This window comes from Urtica dioica, chromosome 4, assembly GCF_054948205.1.
Source record: "Urtica dioica subsp. dioica isolate 48M chromosome 4, U.dioica_male_clone48M_v1_H2, whole genome shotgun sequence".
Taxonomy (NCBI): Eukaryota; Viridiplantae; Streptophyta; class Magnoliopsida; order Rosales; family Urticaceae; genus Urtica; species Urtica dioica.
This window is the reverse complement of record NC_142759.1, coordinates 815,893-836,875: the sequence shown is the minus strand read 5'-3', so window position 1 is coordinate 836,875 and position 20,983 is coordinate 815,893. Positions and strand designations below refer to the sequence as shown.

General features: G+C 36.8%; 3 protein-coding genes, 2 long non-coding RNA genes and 1 pseudogene across 8 annotated transcripts in view; all 6 read left to right on the top strand.

Moving 5' to 3' along the window:
• The first annotated feature begins 1,922 nt into the window (after window positions 1–1,922).
• LOC149399016 (uncharacterized) lies at window positions 1,923–2,601 on the top strand. Its single transcript, XR_016296564.1, has 3 exons — window positions 1,923–2,004; window positions 2,254–2,388; window positions 2,554–2,601. It is a non-coding gene; the product is annotated as an uncharacterized LOC149399016 (long non-coding RNA).
• A 23-nt stretch (window positions 2,602–2,624) lies between these two features.
• Window positions 2,625–8,815, top strand: LOC149399015 (putative starch synthase 4, chloroplastic/amyloplastic; annotated as a pseudogene). Its single transcript, XR_016296555.1, has 13 exons — window positions 2,625–2,658; window positions 2,754–2,757; window positions 2,985–3,114; window positions 3,671–3,721; window positions 3,794–3,904; window positions 6,212–6,321; window positions 6,620–6,792; window positions 7,151–7,230; window positions 7,623–7,694; window positions 7,848–7,961; window positions 8,267–8,328; window positions 8,435–8,531; window positions 8,627–8,815. The product of XR_016296555.1 is annotated as a putative starch synthase 4, chloroplastic/amyloplastic (transcript).
• Window positions 8,816–11,089: 2,274 nt separating this feature from the next.
• Window positions 11,090–16,174, top strand: LOC149399013 (putative disease resistance protein RGA3). Of its 3 annotated transcripts, none has more exons than XM_089612433.1 (6): window positions 11,090–11,808; window positions 14,533–14,612; window positions 14,707–14,933; window positions 15,353–15,447; window positions 15,605–15,865; window positions 15,973–16,174. In XM_089612433.1, exons 1-2 carry the CDS (start codon window positions 11,464–11,466, stop codon window positions 14,599–14,601), a joined length of 414 nt encoding a protein of 137 aa, XP_089468559.1. In that variant the 5' UTR covers window positions 11,090–11,463; the 3' UTR covers window positions 14,602–14,612; window positions 14,707–14,933; window positions 15,353–15,447; window positions 15,605–15,865; window positions 15,973–16,174. The 3 variants fall into 3 exon arrangements, with proteins under 3 accessions (XP_089468559.1, XP_089468558.1, XP_089468560.1); XM_089612432.1 differs by having other exon boundaries at window positions 15,280–15,447; XM_089612434.1 differs by lacking the exon at window positions 15,353–15,447.
• On the top strand, window positions 11,866–14,439 carry LOC149399014 (putative disease resistance protein RGA3). The gene has a single exon (XM_089611316.1). The coding sequence runs from the start codon at window positions 11,866–11,868 to the stop codon at window positions 14,437–14,439; it is 2,574 nt and encodes an 857-aa protein (XP_089467442.1).
• Window positions 16,175–16,496: 322 nt separating the features above from the next.
• On the top strand, window positions 16,497–17,181 carry LOC149399012 (uncharacterized). The gene is made up of 4 exons (XR_016296563.1): window positions 16,497–16,556; window positions 16,662–16,723; window positions 16,801–16,897; window positions 16,993–17,181. It is a non-coding gene; the product is annotated as an uncharacterized LOC149399012 (long non-coding RNA).
• A 2,145-nt stretch (window positions 17,182–19,326) lies between these two features.
• LOC149399009 (putative disease resistance protein RGA3) overlaps window positions 19,327–20,983 on the top strand; it is a 28,928-nt gene continuing 27,271 nt past the window's right edge. Inside the window, exon 1 of the mRNA XM_089612431.1 lies at window positions 19,327–19,875. Coding sequence (XP_089468557.1) covers window positions 19,534–19,875 — 342 coding nt within the window. The 5' untranslated portion in view covers window positions 19,327–19,533. The remainder of the gene's footprint in view (window positions 19,876–20,983) is intronic.

Genomic DNA, 20,983 nt, shown 5'->3' with positions numbered 1-20,983 from the left:
TTACAGTGAATATACTGTAAATAAGCTTCTTATTTACACTAATATACTGTAAATATGATTTCTATTTACACGAACATACTGTAAATAGGCTATCTATTTACATAAATAAATAAGCAAGTACTTGCAAATCCCCAATCCCTTTTAATCCCATATGTACAAGAAAAAGAAAAAAAAGCAAAAAGCCTTAAGCGTCATCGTCCTCGTGAGGCAAACCCATCTGAAGATTGTTGAGCGTCATCGTCCTCGTCACGCCCATGGACTTGTCGTGCCTAGTCCTCTCCTCCTCGGGCCTCGCCCTCAGCGCCTCGACCCGGGCCCGCTTCTCCGCCACCAGGCTCCTCTTCCGGGCGGGGCACGCGGAGTACGGCCCGATCGAACTTCCCCTCGAGCGTCCTCAGTCCGCCTCTGTAGGCACGACCACCGTCCTTTGAGCCTCGCAACGGCTCCGCGAGTCGAGCTTTGGATTTCGGCGATCTTCTCGTTGAAGGCGTGTTGAGTCCAAGTCAGGTTCTGCTGCGTGTAAGGGACGAGGATCCAGTCGGCGAGAGGGAAGCCCGAGCCGCCGGCGATCCAGACTCCCCTGAGGAGTCCGCCGGAGGATCGAGGCTCGCTGGTGGAGAGCGGATTTCTCGAGGACTTGATCGTCGGCCATGGATCCCGGCCATCCGATGCAGATGTCTGTGAAGACTCCTCTCGGATCCACCACGCCCTGGACGGTTATGGAGTACGAGGTCTTCTGGTTCCGTTCGTGTGTCTCTTGTTGAAGTAGGCCGCGACGCTGATCCTCGGGGTGATGATCGAGATGTGCGTTGTGTACATCGAGCCGATCACGTTGGGGATGAAACCAGAGCTCGTTTTTTTTTGGGATTTCGTTTTTGAATTTGTGTTTGAATGAGAGAGAATATTTGCGTGTATATTCGGTATTAATTATAGAGGTTAATGAAGGCCCTTGAAATACGCGGCAGTTATTATCCAAAGATTTGCTTTAATTGATTTTATTTTCGATAGGGGAACAGGCGGGAACAGTTGTGAGGATATATTGGTATTTTTAACTATGTAAATAAATTCGCCTGGCTATTAACACAAAATTAACCAAATGTTGGCTAAATCCAAAACTGTATATTTTTAGGAGGCTATTTAGCTATATAACCCGATATATAATAGAATAAGAAATTTAACATAATAACATTTGTTAAGGGTATATGCGTAACTACAACAATAAGTAAAAACATGTGACCAAATCGTGGGAACTTAACTGACGTTTGGTGCTCATAATATACGGAAGGCCCAAATGAATTACAAAATCTGATATCAAGGACTAAAAATCGAATTTTTATAGTACAAATAATGGCATCGTTTGGCATAGCTTTGTTTTTAAAAAAAGTGTTTTTATTTTTTAAAACTGACGAGGTGTTTGGTAAAGTGTTTATAAAACAGTTGTTGCTGGTAACAAAAACTGATTTAGCGTTTGGTAAAATAAATATTTTATAGTAAAAAGACTAAAATAAACATAAAATAAATATGTAACAGTGTTATGGATAATCACGTGAGGATATTAAAGTAATTTTATATCAAATACAAAAACGCTTTTTCTAAAAGCTAAGATTCGTAGCTTTTGTGACTCATGTACAATTTTTAAAATCGCTTTTGAAATTTTTTCTAAAAACTGTTTTACCAAACAGTAATATTACAGTTTAGTTTTTGCTAACAGCAAAAACAGGCTTAAAAAAGCTGTGCCAAACACACCTAATGTATTCTCTTCAAACACCGTAATTCAGAAGACAATGATGTCTTTTTTCTTTTAAACAAATAATGTTGGGAATTACTGCTTCGAATAGACTCGCTGGTTCTGACGGGAATGATTGGCAACTCCGAATCGTCCGATTTGAGGAGGCTGATCATGGATTGTAGAGTCGGTCTACGCGATGTTTTTTCCGGCGTTCGTGAAGGGAACGATGTCGAGTTTCTAGAAGCACTCCGTCGGTTCTTGGACAGAAGCAAAAGGTACACACATTATTTTATTTATTTTCTAGATGTTTAATTTGATTTCGGACCCGGAGTGTCACATTCTTTTGATCATGAAAGATTCTCTTTGGCATCAAATGATTTTAGAAAGTATGATATTTCATGGATGGAATTTTATAAATTAATGAACTAATATTATTGCCTTGATGAATCGTACGCTAGAATATCTCTTTTCATGCGTTCCTTCCCCGGTTCTATTAATAATTTTTATTTTTATTCTCGACCCAGAAATGCATTCCATGTTGTCCACATATGCACTGAAATGGAACCATTGGTTTCTGTTGGATGTTTGGGATCTTATGTGACGGTATTATCGCGAGCCTTGCAGAGAAAGGGTCATCTCGTGGAGGTTATATTACCCAAGTAATCAACATACTTTTTTATTTTTATTTTTTAATCTTGTTCTTTAAGTGTCTTTGGTGCAGCAGATATCCAAATTTGGACGGATACATGATCTAGGATTATTTTATTCTATTTTTGATAGATTTTTTTAAAAATTTATTCCCAATGACTTTGCACTGGACATAGGTATGAGAGCCTGGACCTAGAAACAGTTCAAGGGCTGCGTGAAATCGATGCGGATTCTTATTCATACTTTAATGGCCAATTACATGAGAACAGAATTTGGAATGGGTTGGTAGAGCTCATTTTTTTTTCTTCTCATGGGACATTGTAAGAAATTATGTTTTAAACACCCACCTTTTTTTTATTTGTTTTGTTTTTTGCAGTGTTGTTAGTGGTATCAGAGTTACTTTAATTAATTGAACCACGGCTTTACTCTTCCTTCTTCAACCGTGAGCTGATATACGACTACTCGGACGACTTCGAACAGTTAGAAATAAAACTATTTTGGGTTTATTCTTAGTTCCCCTAAGTCATTGATATTTTTCACGTCGATGATCACAATCATACCAACATTTTAACTTTTTATTGTTAAAATCGCCTTTTATGATTCTCAGATTTTCCTATTTTTCGCGTGCTTCTTTGGATTACATATTGAAATCCGGAAAACGGCCCGATGTATTACACATCCATAATTGGGAGACCGCTATCGCTGGACCACTCTTCTGGGATGTCTTTGAAAAGCAGGTTTACCTTTATTAACACAAATGAAGAACTAACGACTTGGATATCAGTTTTTTAGTACTTGTAACTTTAGATATCAGCTTTAAAAATGTTATGATTAAGCTTGTGAGCAATTGAAATGTTAGATGTGTAAAAGAGTGAAGAGCGGTAGATTAATAGATTGGACGATGAATCCATGAAGAAGTTTATTAGATCCGTTGCTCTCTTTAGTTAAAAAGTTACGGTCTGCGAATGTGATCGGGTTATACAATTACTTGACTAGTTCAAATGGAAATGCCAATAAAGACTTTAAGTGAGAATGAGCAACTATTTCTCTAGATCATCTTTCAGTTAATAATCCTATATGGAAATTTAAGTTCATGTAAAGGCTATTTATTTTTAAATGTTTTTTTTTTGTCAGATTTTGACGTAAAGCTATTTTATTAGAGAAGCTCTCTCAGTTTTACTTCTGTTCCATATGCGATCTTCAATTCCAACAAATGATCCTTTTAGAAGTGTAATTTTTCTTCGATGATTGTTCGTTCCTTAATTAGTATTTTTTTTTGTTTATTTATTACAGGGACTAGAAGGTACAAAAATATTGTTCACATGTCAGAACTTAAATCTACAGGCAAGAGCTGTTTCATTTCATGTCCCGCATCATGTACTCTCGGCATCCCCTTTGACCAATTTTCATACTTAGTGTGTAGAGAAACCAGAAAAAATAGCATTATGCGGACTTGATCCTCGCAGTCTTCACCGAGCCGATCGTTTGCAAGACAGCGATAAAACTCATCTCGTCAACCTTTTAAAGGTAAAAATCACTTTCTTTTTAGTTATTATTATCTTTTTAATATAAAATCTTTGATTATAGTCACTAATGGGAATTTTCTTAACTAAAGAAAAGTTCTACACGACGCAAGCGAACGTGTCGTCAAGTAATAGAGTGGAAAAGCACGGATATTGATCCCACAAGGACTCTAGACTATTTCCGAAGCAAACTCACTAGCTTTCTTTTTCGAGTTATGGAAATGAAAAATGGGGGTTTTTGATTGTTTTGAGAACAAGATGAAATGTAAACAACAATATTTAAACACAAGTTAAAAGGAAGGGACACGATTTTTTATTTCATCGAGTTGGTCGGTCAAGATACGATTCTAAGCTCGGGTTTAGACTGTTAAAATTTAGTCTCAATCCCTCCTATAACATTCACTAATCTCTCTCGAGTCTATAAAAATCTAGCTATGTGTCGAACTTACACCTCTCGGTTTGGGTTCTATTAAAACACAAAACCGCATTTAGCCCGGGATTTCAATCAACTACAACTACCTCCTAGTCTTTCTATAGCTCTAGGAAAGTTAAAGATGGGATGGGTAGAGCTCACTCGTTTATTACCTCTCGGTGTCTAAACTTGTCTAAAATTCACTAACTAGGTAGCTACTCTAGTTAGCTCTAACACACACCCATACCCATAGAATTTCACTCTCAACCCAATCATGAAGCACCAATCTAATCCAAATGTTTGACCAACCAACTCAACTACTCAACTACATCGCACCCCAAATCTACTTAGCTACTCATGATTAAGAATAAACAAAGTAAAATTGAAATAAGTAAAAGAAGTAAAACAATAAAGAAACAAGACATTGAATGCTAATCTCAACAACCAAATAAAGCTTTCATTAAACTCAAGCGCACTACTTCAATATTCCACTTGGATAAAACAATAAAGTAATCACAATACTCAATGCTCAATAGATAAAGGTAGTCAACAAAGACTCAAATAGAATATTTGAAGAAAAAATTGGCTACGTAAGCCACCTAAACTATACGAATTGTAAATTAGCCAACTTTTGGTAAATACTTTGTAAATAGTCAACTTGCATACGTGACAGCTTATTAACTACCTTTTTTACATGTTTGGCTGGATTAAATAAGTATTTTATTAATCTGTTAATAAGTTAACTTGGTTATTTACAAGAAATTAACGAAAGGTGGGCTATATCACAATTCACTATAACCGTGTGACTATATAACTTAATAACCCATATTTGAAAGCTTAAAATATGTTCAACAAAGCAATAAGTGGAGTAAATAAATAAAGAACAATAAATAAAAGAGATAGAGTTAAGGATGAACAAATGGAGATGATGAGGATGATGGAGGTTGTCACTTCTCCCTCTTCTTCTTCACTCCTAAGCTCAAGAACAAAATGAGTGTCAAACCCTAGCTTTCTCTCTCTCACTTTCTCTCTCAAGTTTTCAAAACAAAAGTAAAAGTGTTCTCTTCTAAAGCTTGCCCCCCTCCCTTTTGAACAAGTGTATATGAGGGTTTAAGAGAGGTTTTCGGAGCAAATATGGACCCTTGGATGAGATCCAAGGGCCAAAAATGATTTAAAAGACGAGCTCCAAAAATACTGAAAAAGTAAATGGCGCGACGCGCCACATAACAGGCGCGCCGCGCCACTCGTGAAATTCTGAAGGCGCGCCGCGCTTCTCCTACGCGTCGTCTGCTCGAGCTCTCGGTGTAAAATTTAAGCACCAGGGAGCGGCGCACCATACAAAAGGCGCGGCGCGCCAACCTTGAAACGTTGACTTCTTGTTGACCGTCGTTGACTTTTGTTGACTTGACTTCAAAAGGCCATAACTTCCTCGATTTAGCTCCGATTCAGCCCGTTTTCGCACCACAGCCTTCTCTCACTCTCTTTATCCTGAAACATAATAAAACTACAAAATAACATCGAAAACACTAAGAACAAGTTTCGATTCTTATCTAAGAGCCATAGATAAGTGTGAATGAATCTCACTTATCAGTCACCTTGCTAGCTCTCTTATTCATAAGGCCGAAATGTATAGTTTGGCCTGCAAGTTTCATCAGAAAATGTCCAATTCATGCACCATTTCTATCTTGGGTCAAAACTGTATCAGAGAACACAGTATGCAGAACTTTGATAACACAGTTGATTGAAACATATATCTCTCTATATTGACGAGCAATTTCTTTTCCTTCCACAATGGTTCTCACGTTTTTATTTAATTGTTTTTAACGTTATTACATGCCAAGAGTTCTTTAGCTTCGTGTCATGTCTTGAGTTTTCCCGCGTTGTATTATAAGTTTTCAGGGTGGAATTGTGTATGCCAATAAAGTGGTGGTAATGTCGTCAATGCATTCGAAAAGCAAGATTATTCAGAGTCTTAGCCATGGCTTGGAATCTACTTTGAATGCTAACAAGTAAGTTTATAACTCAAAGGCCAATCCTTGAATTTATTCTCAGAATCTTTAGATATATTGGTAAAGTTGTGTTGTACACTGCTGTTGGAGGACCAAACACTATTCATAGGAAAAAAAAATGATTCTTTTTAGGAAAAATGATTATAGTGTTAACAAAACCAATAGTTGTTGGACTATTTTACTCAAAATATTTAGTTTCTATATAATCGTGGAAACGTCATTTTATTGCAGAATCACGCCTTTTTTTTGTTCTTCAGAAGATAGATAGGTATATATTAAAATATACCCAATGTTTCAGGGACAAGATTGTTGTTTCTCCTTTTGGATTTGAGAGCTCTACTTGGGATCCTTCCACAGACAACACTCTTCCGGAAAATTACACTGCGGATGACATCACCGGGAAAGCCTCTTGCAAAATCACACTACACGGGATTATCTGAAAACACCTCTAATTCTAGTTTTTTATTATTAGTATTGTTTAGCCTTTGTTTTTTTTAAGAACGGTTTTACTAGTTGATAAATTGAAAACCATATACATCATTTTACATCTTTGGCGATATAATAAAGTCTGAATAAGAAGGGAGACTAGGCATTGTTATCATAAGAAGAAACACTTCTAAATTCGTCTTTTGTTGCTATAAATAAAGCTTTTGAGAACTTCATTTAGATAATATATGTGACTTGTAACAGTTATTTTTACAATATTGAAATTTCTTTTTTGGTGGGCCACGGTTTTTCTCTGGTTTTTGGAGTTCCCCACGCATATTCTTGTTTATAGTTATTGTTTATTTTTTTTACTCATCGACGTGTGTTATTGATTCTGTCTTAGGTCGGATGTATTCTCTCCGATGTTGATCTGGAAAATCTCAAGGCTGAAATTCAGAGTGCTATATCATCAGAGGTGTCCAGGTTGTTACACATATTTTCCACGTTGAAAAATGATTCGCATCGCAGCTTAAATTTTTATTTTAAATCAATATCCAAACTTGTGAGAAAAATTAAACCCACTTTTGCTACTGCCCATCTTTCTTTTTTTTTTTTTTTTTTTTTTTTTTTTTGCTTCAAGAGTGACATTTTTTTAATAGAAAAAAAAACCTTGATTGGGAACTTTCTAGTACTTCAGTGCACTAGTTGATGCTTTCTTTTTCTTCTGTCAAGTACTTTATTTACATTACATTAGTTTCAGATGCATATTAATTATTGGCCTGATTGTTCTTCTGATGATCATAAAAAGATATGGGCTTTCGTATAATGAGTTGTGACACGTAAAAGCAATTATTTTGTGGCTTTTTCTCTTACAGTTTATCATCATAGGGAATGATAATTTGTCAAAAACAAACAGACGGCTTCAATCTTTCCAAGAAGAGCTTCAGGTACAAGCTGGACAGGCTAGTAATGAAAGCAAGCTTGATTGAAACATCAAAATGTAGCTCATTTTATTTTCATTACCTTTTCATGGGGTTTGTTTATCCAGATTTGTATTTCAAGCTGCATTAATTCCATTCGACTAAAAAATATACACGCAGGATGATAATGTACAATTTTGTCTCCAACATAACGAAGCGCTCTCTCATCTGATCTTTGCGGGATCAGACATTATCTTGTGCCAATCATATCACGACCCTGTTTCTCAAGCTCCGGTGACTCTCTCTCTCTATCTCTCTCTCTCTCTCTCATTAGTGATTATAAGGTAGAAACAGAACCATGTGATACTGAGTCTTGTGGCATAAAATATTTGCCTAGAGATTTTTATGAAACATGTTGAATTAGACTCTCATAACTTATACCAAGACCCGAAGTAAAACCCGTTTACTAAGCTTGATTCTCTTGTGTAAATGTTTTCCTAGGAACCTTATTTGTCTATATATATTCATTTTTATTTTTAAAACCGTTGAATAAATAGCTTGGAATTTCATTTTTTTTTTCGTTTGTGTTGATAATGTAGCTCAAGGCATTGAGATACGGAGCGGCTCCGCTGGTAATTAACTCCAGTAAAAGCATATTCCGGTATCTCTCTCTCTCTCTCTCTCTCTCTCAGCGCTCACGCACACGCACACACACACACATCGAAAACAGTAATTGACTATTTTGTTCTCTCAATGTTTTTGTGAAGACCTTTCGTCGATCACGACAACGGGACCAATAAGTTCTCCCGGTTTATAAGCTCTACATTCAGAGATATGCCGCTTAGCGAAGCTCTTGATGAAATTGTACGTCTTTCTTCACAGTTTTATGTTGAGTTTTCTTTTTATAAACTGTGATATAAGAAGTAAAGCTAAATAAATTCGATTGTGTGATGTAAAAGGAAAAGAAGTCGTCGGAGTGGGATCAGAAGATAATCCAAGGGATGAGAATGGACTTCTCTTGGGACGCCGAGTGCTGTGACATCCATATTTCTACTTATGCAGATCTTAGGAATTTGTAAATAACTACACAATGTATATGAAAAAGCATATATGTGTACATATTTGTTAGTAGTGTTTCATTGCATATATTTTATCTGGGGTTAGAGTGGGATTTCTATAGACCTTTCTAATTCAAAGTTCAAACAAGTTGTGCTAAAATAGAAGACTATAAATTAATAAAATAAAAATGCTTACATAATAAAACTTGATATTTGCTAGAGAGTAAAATAATACGTAATATTTTTAACTATGAGCTGAAAATTGGCCAATTTGATACAAAGTAGACTACCGAGAATATTTAATAAATAAAAAAATCAAAATTTTCAAGTAATTATTTTTTTTCTTAAAATAAAATAAAATAAAAGAAGGAAAAAACAGTATAATGAAGAACAATATTTCCATAATATGAAAAAGTTGCAAGACAGTTTGAAAATGTTCCATAAAATGAAAAAGTTGCAAGACAGTTTGAAAATGAAAAATTAAACTTTAGCCTAGGTCCATAAATTAAACTTTATTATATAAATTATATGTCTTATGCCTTTTTTTAAGAAATTTATAAACAATTAAGCCACATTAAACTTATTATTTGTTAAATAGCCAATATTATATTAATTATAATTAATTAGTCATTGATTATAATTAATTAACTTAATTATTTTTTTGATAGTATTTTTAATTTATTGAACGATTTCATTTTAGTGCATCTCCAACCCACTCCATAATAGAGTGAGATGTAACAAAATAACTCCATTTCTCACTCCGTAGTAGAACATAATAGAAGAGTTAAAGGGTGAAACTCTATTACAATTCAATTCCAAAGCAAGCCAGTAACCAAAGATTGTACAAAATAATGGCATTTTCAAACTAATAACAATTCAAATTGTAGAACAGCATGTAAAAGTTGACTATAAAACAATCAGTCACAATATCATCGAGATCATAGTGCATATATAAATAAATAATATATATCACTTGATGCATTAAGAAATCACAACCAATATGGTAGTAGTCAATGGTCAAAAAGCTTCAATAATCGCAATAGAATAGGATAGGGATACAAACCCGTTACACTCACACGAACTATTATATAGTTATGTCATTATATGCAACAATAGAAGTATAACAATAATACAAACATGTATATGTAGAGTTGTAGACTCCTGAGATTACAAATCAAACATAATAAAAGACGGTGACGTAGCGTCAAATACATACATGCAGCGTGCAAAAAAAAAAAAAAAAAAAAAATACAACAATAAAACATCTATTACAATGCAATGCCAAAGCAAGCCAGTAACCAAATTAAGATTGTACAGAATAATGGCATTTCAATATGGTAGTAGTCATTGGTCAAAAAACCCATCTTCAATTATTGTAATAGAATAGCGACCACTGTGCCCTTATGATTTATTTATTATAATTATTAATATAAAGACATCCTTTTTTTTTTTTTTTTTTTTTTTTTTTTTTTTTGTGGAGGAGAATGATTGAAGTGTGTCGAGGAGAATGAGCATATTTTCCTTTACAGCTATTGCCCTTTTTTTCTCCTTTCCATTCATTGGTTGTATTGAATAGTCTGATAGGTTGTTTTTTTTTTTTTTTTAATAAAATCAGCCTGAAAATATAATAGGGAAACAAGAGTTTCTTCTGTCCAAAGCCCTGTTATTCTCTTCTTCATCCAATACCATAAGAGCGAGTGAGTTGAGCTGTGAAGAAAATTCCAAAGTGGGAAGATGGCTGAAGCTGTGGTTTCGGTGCTGATTGAGACTCTGGTTCCCATGGCAATCCATGGAATCGGAAAAACAATTTTTGTTTCTAAAAAGCTGTGGGAACATGCATTGCTTATTCCCTTGAAAGCATATTTGGTTTTATGACTTTATCAGAAAAACAACATGGCTTCTAAAAAGCTGTAAACTTGCATATTCATTAATGAAAAAGAATAAAAAAGATTAAGCTAGTATGGGATACTTATAGGAAGAAGCTCAACTATACATTTATATATATATAAAAAAGAATGAGGTGTGAACATCATATAACTCAGCAAAGCTAATATCTGCTTGCTAAAAAAAGTCATGGAATAATTAACAAAATGTAAAAAAGAAACTATTATAAAGACATTGAAACAATTATAAGCTACAGAATCTATTGAGAAGAAGAAAAGAAGAAAAAAAACGTCACACACAAACATTCGCAATATCAAGCAAGGGATATGTAACCCGTGCATCATCATATGATATTCGCAATAAAATATCATATGATGCACTAAGAAAACTACAACCAATATATATGGTAGTAGTCAATGGTCAAAAAGCCCATTTTCCAATTATTGTAATAGAATGGCGACCACTGTGCCTTATTTATTAATTTATTTATTAATTATTTCTTATTAATATAAAGACATTTGTATTATTTTGTAAAGGAAAATACGATAGGCAGACAATATCTGTAAAGGAAAGTATAGATGCTCATTCTCCTCGACATACTTTCCTTTACAGCTATTGGCTATTGCCCTTTATTCTGGTTTTGATCCATATTTCCCTTTATTCTCATTCCATTAATTAAATTGTAACTTGTATTGAATAGTCTAATAGGTTCTTTTTATTTAGCAGCCTGCCCTGAACATATAATAGGCAAACAAGAGTTTCTTTTGTCCAACCCTGTTTCTCTTCTTCATCTATTAACAGTATACAAACTAACCTTTGACGGAGCATAAGAGCGTGTGAGTTGAGCTGTGAAGATGGCTGAAGCTGTGGTTTCGGTGCTGATTGAGACTCTGGTTCCCATGGCATTCGATGCAATCGGAGGGGAGATCAAGCTGGTGAAAGGAGTCAAAGAAGATGTCAAAAAACTGAAGACCAATCTTGAGGACATTCAAGCTGTTCTCGAGGATGCTGAGCAGAAGCAACACTTGGGCAATGATGAATCCCCTGCTGTGAAAAGATGGCTTAAGAAGCTCAAGAACACTTCGGAGGAGATGGAGAACGTTCTGGACGAGTGGAGCACGGCTGTTCTTGAAGACAAGATCAAGAAAGAAGAAGTCAAAGCTCTGGAGAATTCTTCTTCTTCTTCTTCAGACAAGAAGGTGTGTTTTCCGGTTTCTTTCTCTTGCTTCTCTTGCACCAAAGTCGATCGCCTCTTTATGCACCGTGATATTGCTCGCAAAATCAAGAAGCTTAATAAAAAGTTGGCTAGGATTTCCGAAGAAAAAAATAGGTTCAATCTCAACATAAACACTGTTGTTGAGAGGCCTAGGCTGCCTCCGACAATCTCCCTTGTCGACGTGACCAAAGTTCATGGTCGAGATGAGGAAAAGAGTGTTTTAGTGAGCAAGTTATTGTGCGAGAGCAGTACCGATGAGGATGATGGGAGATCCTCCCGTCATATCATCCCAATTGTGGGACCGGGGGGTCTCGGAAAAACTACTCTCGCCCAACTTGCTTATAATGATGAGGGAGTTAAGTCCCACTTTGATAAGCGAGCTTGGGTGTGCGTCTCCGATCCTTTTGACGACATCAAGGTCGCGAAAGCGATCGCTGAAGGCCTTGGAAGCTCTACTCAAAGCTCTGAACTGAATGCCGTTGTCGAACTCATCCGTGAGTCCATTGAGGGAAAAAGAGTTCTCATTGTCTTGGACGATGTCTGGCTTGAAAACCACAGTAGATGGGAGAGTTTAGGAGAGGTTCTTAGGAAAGGGGGTAGAGGAAGCCGGGTTTTAGTGACCACGAGAAAGCAAGAAGTTGCGAGGATGATGGGAGTGGCCACAAACCAGACAATTAGTCTAGGAAAGTTGAGTGAAGAGCATTGTTGGTTTGTTTTTCGCCAGTTGGCATTCATGGAGATGAGTCCCGAGGAGCGTCAACAATTAGAACCTATCGGCCGACAAATCGCTGCTAAATCGCGAGGCTCGCCTCTAGTTGCTAAAACTCTTGGAAGTCTTGTGCGGTTTAAAAAGACGACGAGTCAGTGGGAAGACATTTTGGGTAGTCAACTGTGGGAGTCTGCTAAAGTTAAGGAGGTTTTTGCTCCTTTTCTGCTAAGTTACTACGACCTTCCACCATTGGAAAAACGCTGCTTTTTGTTTTGTTCGGTGTTTCCTCAAGACCATGCTATAAGGAGAAATGATCTAATCGAGATGTGGATGTCTCACGGTTATTTAGGCCGAGGAGTAGATTCGTGGAAAATAGGTCGAGATTGTTTTGAGACTTTGGCAATGCGTTCATTTTTTCAAGAAATCAATGTACTATTTGATGGAGACGTTGAGTGCAAAATGCATGACATAGTTCATGATTTTGCCCATTTTTTGACGGGCGATGAATACGTTTATATGGAAGTTGACGAAGACGAAGTAGAAAACAAGGCAGTGGTGGTAGAAGAAAACAATCGGCACTTGACTCTCAAAGGGTGTCTTCCCAATTCATTAGGAAATGCGAACAATTTGCGCACGCTTTTCTTTAGATGGGAGGGACGCCTCGAAGAAGAGATGTTAGTGTTTTCTCAACTTACATGTCTTCGGACTTTGAGTTTGGAGTGTTGCAGGTTGAGTCGATTATCAGAGGATATTGGTCTATTGAAACACTTGAGACATCTAGACTTATCGGGGAACCGTTTGAAAGAATTGCCGAAGAAACTATTCGACCTCTGTAATCTGGAGACCTTGAAACTCAGTGGTTGTGAGAGTCTAAAAGCACTACCAGAGTGCATCTCAAAACTAGTCAGCCTAAAACATCTCTACATTGATGGGTGTCGGCAGTTAGAGGGGCTTCCGAAAGGGTTAGGAAAAATAAGTGGTTTGCAAAGTCTAGACTGGATAGTGGTGCCCAAGGAGAGGGGATCCTATCTACACATTGGAGATCTCAAACACCTTCAGTTTCGAGGGTTTCTAAGGATCGAAGGGTGTGGAAATGTAGCGTTGACAGTGGATGATGTCGCGAAGCTGAACCTCTCGCATGTGCTTGCGTTGCGGTTGGTCTTCAGATCGTATTCTGAGTTTGTAGATAGCAACAATCACAACGACACCGAAATCCTGAGTTCCATTCATCCACATCCCAATTTGAAAGATCTGGAAATTAGGAATTACTTGGGTCTCACCGCGTGGCCCGCTTGGATGATGTCTCTTTCCAATCTCACCCGTCTTGAATTAGATTCATTCAAGAATTGCGAGACTTTACCTCCGCTTGGGAAATTGCCTTCACTTAAGGATCTAGAACTAACTGAATTTCCCAAGATGTGTAGGGTGGGTGAAGAATTCCTCGGAATCACTGAAGCCGATCGAGAGGTCATTTCATTTCCGAAATTGGAACAGCTTACTTTCGAAGCTCATATGCAGTGGAGAGTGTGGGAAGGATGTTGCACAAAGACGACAACAAAAATCATGCCATGTCTACGCACCTTGACCATTGGAGATTGTAAAAGCCTTGAAACACTACCAGAGTTTCTGAAAATGACGCCACTGCAACAGCTGTCCATTTATTGGTCCCGCACCCTGGAAAGGCAGTGCCAGAAAGAGGTCGGGAAGGAATGGCACAAGATTTCGCATGTCCCCAACATCCTCTTCAATCGCAAACACGTGCAGAAAGATGGTGTTTGGATTCAGACAGACGAGACGAGACGGAGTGAGAGAGCTTGGATCACAACAATCTATACACACGCCCTGGTAATTTCTTTTTTCCTCTGGAAGATTTCAAGATCCAATTTGAAAAGAGCAAAAACATAATTTTTCTTCTCTTGTGATTCTCGCAATGATGTTTTCTTTTGAACAAGTGTATTCGATTTGATTTAGCTGGATTTTCTAATATTTGATTTCCAGGTGACCATCGCTTATGGGGCTTTCAATTTAACTTCTCAAGTTCGAGAACATCGATTGGAACAAGATTAAATGAAAAATGGGTATGAGAAGAGTGCTCATTTAAATCAACGTGCAATCAGTTTCCCTTGTTCTATAAGCTAAATCCAATGCTTGATTATTGAAAAAAACTTGCAGGAGAACAGTACTGGACATGCAACGATGGATTACAAATAGTCTGATGGTTAATCATGTTATGCGAAAATTCAATCAGTCTCGTACGTACGTTAAAGCAAAGCTTCTTCTTCCTCACTACAATTTTCGGTTCACTCCTTTTCTTCCTTCCCCAATTCTTGAGAAAATCCGAGCCGTCTTCAGAGTCTCTGCCATATATGAGTCTAGCCGAGCCTTGCCTTGACTATCTGGTATTTTTCTAATCTTTTTTGTTTTGACTCTAATTTTTTACGTTTACCTTTGTTTTGTTTTGGTAACTCTATCGTAAATTCATAATCCTCTAATTTCATTGATATATATATATATATATAAATAAAAAAATAAAAAAATCATCAACCCTTGTTCATCTGGATAAGTCCTCTAAGTATAAACTAATTTCTGCTGTTGTAAATGCGGTCTAGCTACCGATGAAGCCTATCTCAGTTTCTTTAATTTTTGAATGTGCGCTATGTATTTGAGAATTTGTTGTTAGCATTCAGTTTGATGTACTGTTCTTTTCCATTGTTGTTCTTGATTTGATGTGATTAATTATATCAGATTTCGCCTACAGACACCGATTGGAATTCATTTCGGTGATACTCCTGATTGATTATTAGTATTTATTGATCAGTTGTTTCATAAGATATCGGTACTAGTACAGAGTAGAGAGTAGTGAAAAAAACAAACTCACGCACACCCATTCCAAACCTTCTTCCCTCAGAAAAGGTCTCTCTCTCTCTCTCTCTCTCTCTCTCTCTCTCTCTCTCTCTCTCTCCCCCCCCCCCCCCCCCCCCCCCTAAAGATTGAAGCTTGATCTTCTTCTTTTATGAGTAAAGTTTGAATCTTGAGATTTTTGGTTGATATATGGTTGGTTTTGGTGTAGAGCTCCGATGGGAAAGAGACTAAAGTCTATAACTTTTTGGACCAAATATTTCGAAACGGGCGCGGGTCAGAAGTACACGCAAGGGTCGAGAAGCTTAAAGATCGACAATCACGTCCTACTCGATAATTACGCTCAGGGACGGAGTGTCTCCACTGGTTCTTGTCTCAGGGCTCTGCAGATTCGCTCCAAGCGCTCCAAAAAGCACGTCCATGAAACAAACAAGAATAACGGGGCGTTGTATTTTCCCAAGGAGTTTCACAAGTGAGTTCGACAAACTTGTTTTTCAGTTTTGCTCGATCTTTGTTTTTTTAATTGTTCTCTTTTGTTCCCTTATTAATCATTGGGGTAATATGTGAATCGGACCACAGATACGCATTGTTCTTCCCAAGCATGAACACTTGAAAAATATGATGGCACAACATCTGAAAAAGAATTGGCAAATTCGCATACAAAGTTGTTGCCTTTGGTTTTCCTTGATGTGATCGTAGTTTTGTTGAACTTAACGTAATATGTTAAATCAGCTTGCTCAACATTTTATGGACATAGACTTGCACGGTGCTCTTCTTTCAGGTAAATCCTTTATGTGTATTTGTCGAAGTAGCTTCTTATAGTTATTATCATTTTCTTAAACTAAAGCCTAGTCTGTGTGTTTTCAGTTATTGACTGTAAAACTGCTTCTCTTACCGGGGTGAGTGGCAATATGAATGATAAGTTCCAAGGTAAAACCTTTTTTTTTTTGCCTAAATCATAACTCGTTTTTTTTTGCCAACGGGTATTGGGGTCGACGGGTCTTTAACTCATCATTTGAACAATTTGTAGGTCCAATAAAACTATGAGTTGGAAACCATTTGGAAAATCAAACACTTATGTGAAACGAAAACGAGTTTATTACTAAAATTGAGATACGTGCACTATAGAGCCATGGAACTGGTAGTTTATTACTAATGAACTGGTAGTTTCCTCGGAACCTTATTTGTCTATATATTCATTTTTATTTTTAAAACCGTTTAATGGCTTGCAATTTCAAATTTTTTTTTCGTTTGTGTTGATAATGTAGCTCAAGGCATTGAGATACGGAGCAGCCCCGCTGGTAATAAACTCCAGTAAAAGCATATTCCGGTATCTCTCTCTCTCTCACACACACACACATCGAAAACAGTAATTGACTATTTTGTTCTCTCAATGTTTTTGTGAAGACCTTTCGTCGATCACGACAACGGGACCAATAAATTCTCTCAGTTTATAAGCTCTACATTCAGAGATATGCCGCTTAGCGAAGCTCTTGATGAAATCGTACGTCTTTCTTCACAGTTTTATGTTGAGTTTTCTTTATATAAACTGTGATATAAGAAGTAAAGCTAAATAAATTCGACTGTGTGTTTTAAAAGGAAAAGAAGTCGTCGGAGTGGGATCAGAAGATAATCCAAGGGATGAGAATGGACTTCTCTTGGGACGCCGAGTGCTGTGACATCCATATTTCTACTTATGCAGATCTTAGGAATTTGTAAATAACTACACAATGTATATGAAAAAGCATATATGTGTACATATTTGTTAGTAGTGTTTCATTGCATATATTTTATCTGGGGTTAGAGTGGGATTTCTATAGACCTTTCTAATTCAAAGTTCAAACAAGTTGTGCTAAAATAGAAGACTATAAATTAATAAAATAAAAATGCTTACATAATAAAACTTGATATTTGCTAGAGAGTAAAATAATACGTAATATTTTTAACTATATGAGCTGAAAATTGGCCAATTTGATACAAAGTAGACAACCAAGAATATTTAATAAATTAAAAATTAAAATTTTTTAAGTAATTATTATTTTTTCTTAAAATAAAATAAAATAAAAGAAGGAAAAAACAGTATAATGAAGAACAATATTTCCATAAAATGAAAAAATTGCAAGACAGTTTGAAAATGAAAAATTAAACTTTAGCCTAGGTCGAGTAATCTTTCGTCAATTTAATATTGTATAAATTATATACCATGCCTTTTTTTTTAAAGAAATTTATAAACAATTAAGCCACATTAAACTTATTATTTGTTAAATAGCCAATATTATATTAATTATAATTAATTAGCCACTGATTATAATTAATTAACTTATTATTTTTTGAAAGTATTTTTAATTTACTGAACGATTTTAGTTCACTTTAGTGCATCTCCAACCCACTCCATAATAGAGTGAGATGTAACAAAATGAAGTTGAGATTGCTGCAATCCAATTTCTCAGTCCATAATAGAGTTAATGAATAGTGAAACTCCAAATATGGAGTTCTACTATGCATTCCACTCCCTATATATGCCTAGGCCGTTCAATGGAATAGACGTATCAGCTTTCACAGAGAGACGTGTTTTCGCTTGAGACGAGACCTCGCACTACCAAGATGCTATTCGAGCCGGATTGCCATACGTTTCACACAAGGCCTTCACACCTTGGCTCAAAATATGATGACACAACATCTAAAAAAGAATGCGTAAATTCATATAGAATTCGACATTGACTTAATAGGTTAAATCAGCTCGCTCAACATTGACTATCCTCAGTTGTGCCCAAGAAGTGTTCCGTATTCGTTTGCCAATTCGGCACGTGGAAGGTGACTTTGTTCGGGGACAAACTCACCTCAAGAATATTCACCAGATGCGAATTGTCGAAGAACTATTTTAGACTTTCACACATATTTTTCATGGTTCCAAACCCTTAACATGTCTCTTTCTGGGTATCAAATTGATAATCTAAGTTACTTATGGGCTTGTGAACAACCGTGTTTCACATGTAGTTAACATTGATGGCTGCGAGTGAAACGAGACTAATGAAAATTGGGTATGGTTCTAACAGTTGACTCATTAATTAACTCAACTTGCAATCCGTTTCCCTTGATGTAAAAAAGCGATATCCAATTTTTGTTTATTGAAATTACTTGCAGGGGAACAAAGCTGTATATACGGCGACGGATTGCAAATCCAGTTCATGTAATGTTATTGCTCACCTCCTTATGTTTTTTGAGATCAGATTTTGACAGATATGTCCTTTCTAATCGTGATTACCCTTTGAGACCCTTTCCTCTTCTTGTTAAAAAATAAAAATAAAAAAGTACAAACCCGTTACACTCTTTTTTGGATCGGGATACAAACCCGTTACACTCACACGAACTATTATATAGTTATGTCATTATATGCAACAATAGAAGTATAACAATAATACAAACATGTATATGTAGAGTTGTAGACTCCTGAGATTACAAATCAAACATAATAAAAGACGATGGCGTAGCAAGTCAAATACATACATGCAGCGTGCAAAAAAAAAAAAAAAAAACCAACAATAAAACATCTATTACAATGCAATGCCAAGCAAGACAGTAACCAACAAATGCCAAGCAAGACAGTAACCAAATTAAGATTGATCAAAATAATCGCACTTTCAAACTAATAACAATTTAAATTGTAGAACAGCAAGTAAAAGTTGACTATAAAACAATCAGTCACAATATCATCAAGATCATAATGTATATATAAATAAATAATGTATCACGTGATGCACTAAGAAATCAGAAATTCACAACCAATATGGTAGTAGTCAATGGTCAAAAAAACCATCTTCAATTATTGTAATAGAATAGCGACCACTGTGCCCTTAATGATTTATTTATTATAATTATCAATATAAAGACATCTTTATTTTTTTTGTGGAGGAGAATGATTGAAGCATGTGGAGGAGAATGAGCATATCCTTTATTCTCCTTTCCATTCATTGGTTGTATTGAATAGTCTGATATAGGTTCTTTTTTTATAAAATCAGCCTGAAAATATAATAGGGATATAAGAGTTTCTTCTGTCCAGCCCTGTTATTATCTTCTTCATCCAATACCATAAGAGTGAGTGAGTGAGTTGAGCTGTGAAGAAAATTCCAAAGTTGAAAGATGGCTGAAGCTGTGGTTTCGGGGCTGATTGAGACTCTGCTTCCCATGGCAATCGATGGAATCGGAGGGGAGATCAAGCTGGTGAGCGGAGTCGAAGAAGATGTCAAAAAACTGAAGACCAATCTTGTGCTCATTCAAGCTGTGCTTCAGGACGCCGAGGAGAAGCAACACTTGGGCAATGAAGCTGTTAAATTATGGCTTAAGGAGCTGAAGAACACTTCGGAGGAGATGGAGAACGTTCTGGATGAGTGGAACACGGCTGTTCTCGAGTACAAGATCAAGAAAGAAGAAGACAAAGCTCTGGAGAATTCTTCTTCTGCTTCTTCTTCTTCAGACAAGAAGGTGTGTTTTCCGGTTTCTTTCTCTTGCTTCTCTTGCACCAAAGTCGGTCGCCTCGTTATGCGCCGTGATATTGCTCTCAAAATTAAGCAACTTAATGGAGAGTTGGCTAGGATTTCGAAAGATAAAAATAAGTTCAATCTCAGCCCAAACACCGTTGTTGAGAGGTCTAGGCCGCCTCAGACAATCTCCTTTGTCGATGAGACCGAAATTCATGGTCGAGACAAGGAAAAGAGTTTTTTAATAAGCAAGTTATTGTGCGAGAGCAGTACCGACGAGGATGATGGGAGATCGTCCCGTCATATCATCCCCATTGTGGGACCGGGGGGTCTCGGAAAAACTACTCTCGCCCAACTTGCTTTTAACCATGAGGCGGTTAAGAACCACTTTGATAAGCTAATTTGGGTGTGTGTCTCCGATCCTTACAATGAGATCAAGGTCTGTGAAGAGATTATTGTTGGTCTTGGAAGCTCTGCTCAAAGCTCTTCACTGAATGTCCTTGTCACATGCATTCGTCAGTCCATAGAGGGGAAAAGAGTTCTCATTGTCTTAGACGATGTCTGGTTTGTAGATTGTAGTAGATGGGAAATTTTAGAAAAAGCTCTTAGGAATGGGGGTAGAGGAAGCCGGATATTAGTGACCACGAGAAAGCAACAAGTTGCGATCATGATGGGAGTGCCCAAAGACCAGATCATTAGTCTAGAAATGTTGAGTGACGCGGATTGCTGGTCGATTTTCAGCCAATTGGCATTCTTGGGGAGGAGAGCCGAGGAGCGTCCACAACTAGAACCTATCGGCCGGAAAATCGCTGCTAAATCGAGAGGCTCGCCTCTAGTTGCTAAAACTCTTGGAAGTCTTGTGCGGTTTAAAGAGACAGCGAGTCAGTGGGAAGACATTTTGAATAGTCAATTGTGGGAGTCAAAAGATGCTAAAGTTAAGGAGGTTTATGCTCCTTTTCTGCTAAGTTACTATGATCTTCCACCGCTGGAAAAACACTGCTTTTTGTTTTGTTCGGTGTTTCCTCAAGACCATGTTATATACAGAGATGATCTAATCGAGATGTGGATGTCTCATGGTTACTTAGGCCGAAGTGTAGATTCGTGGAAACTAG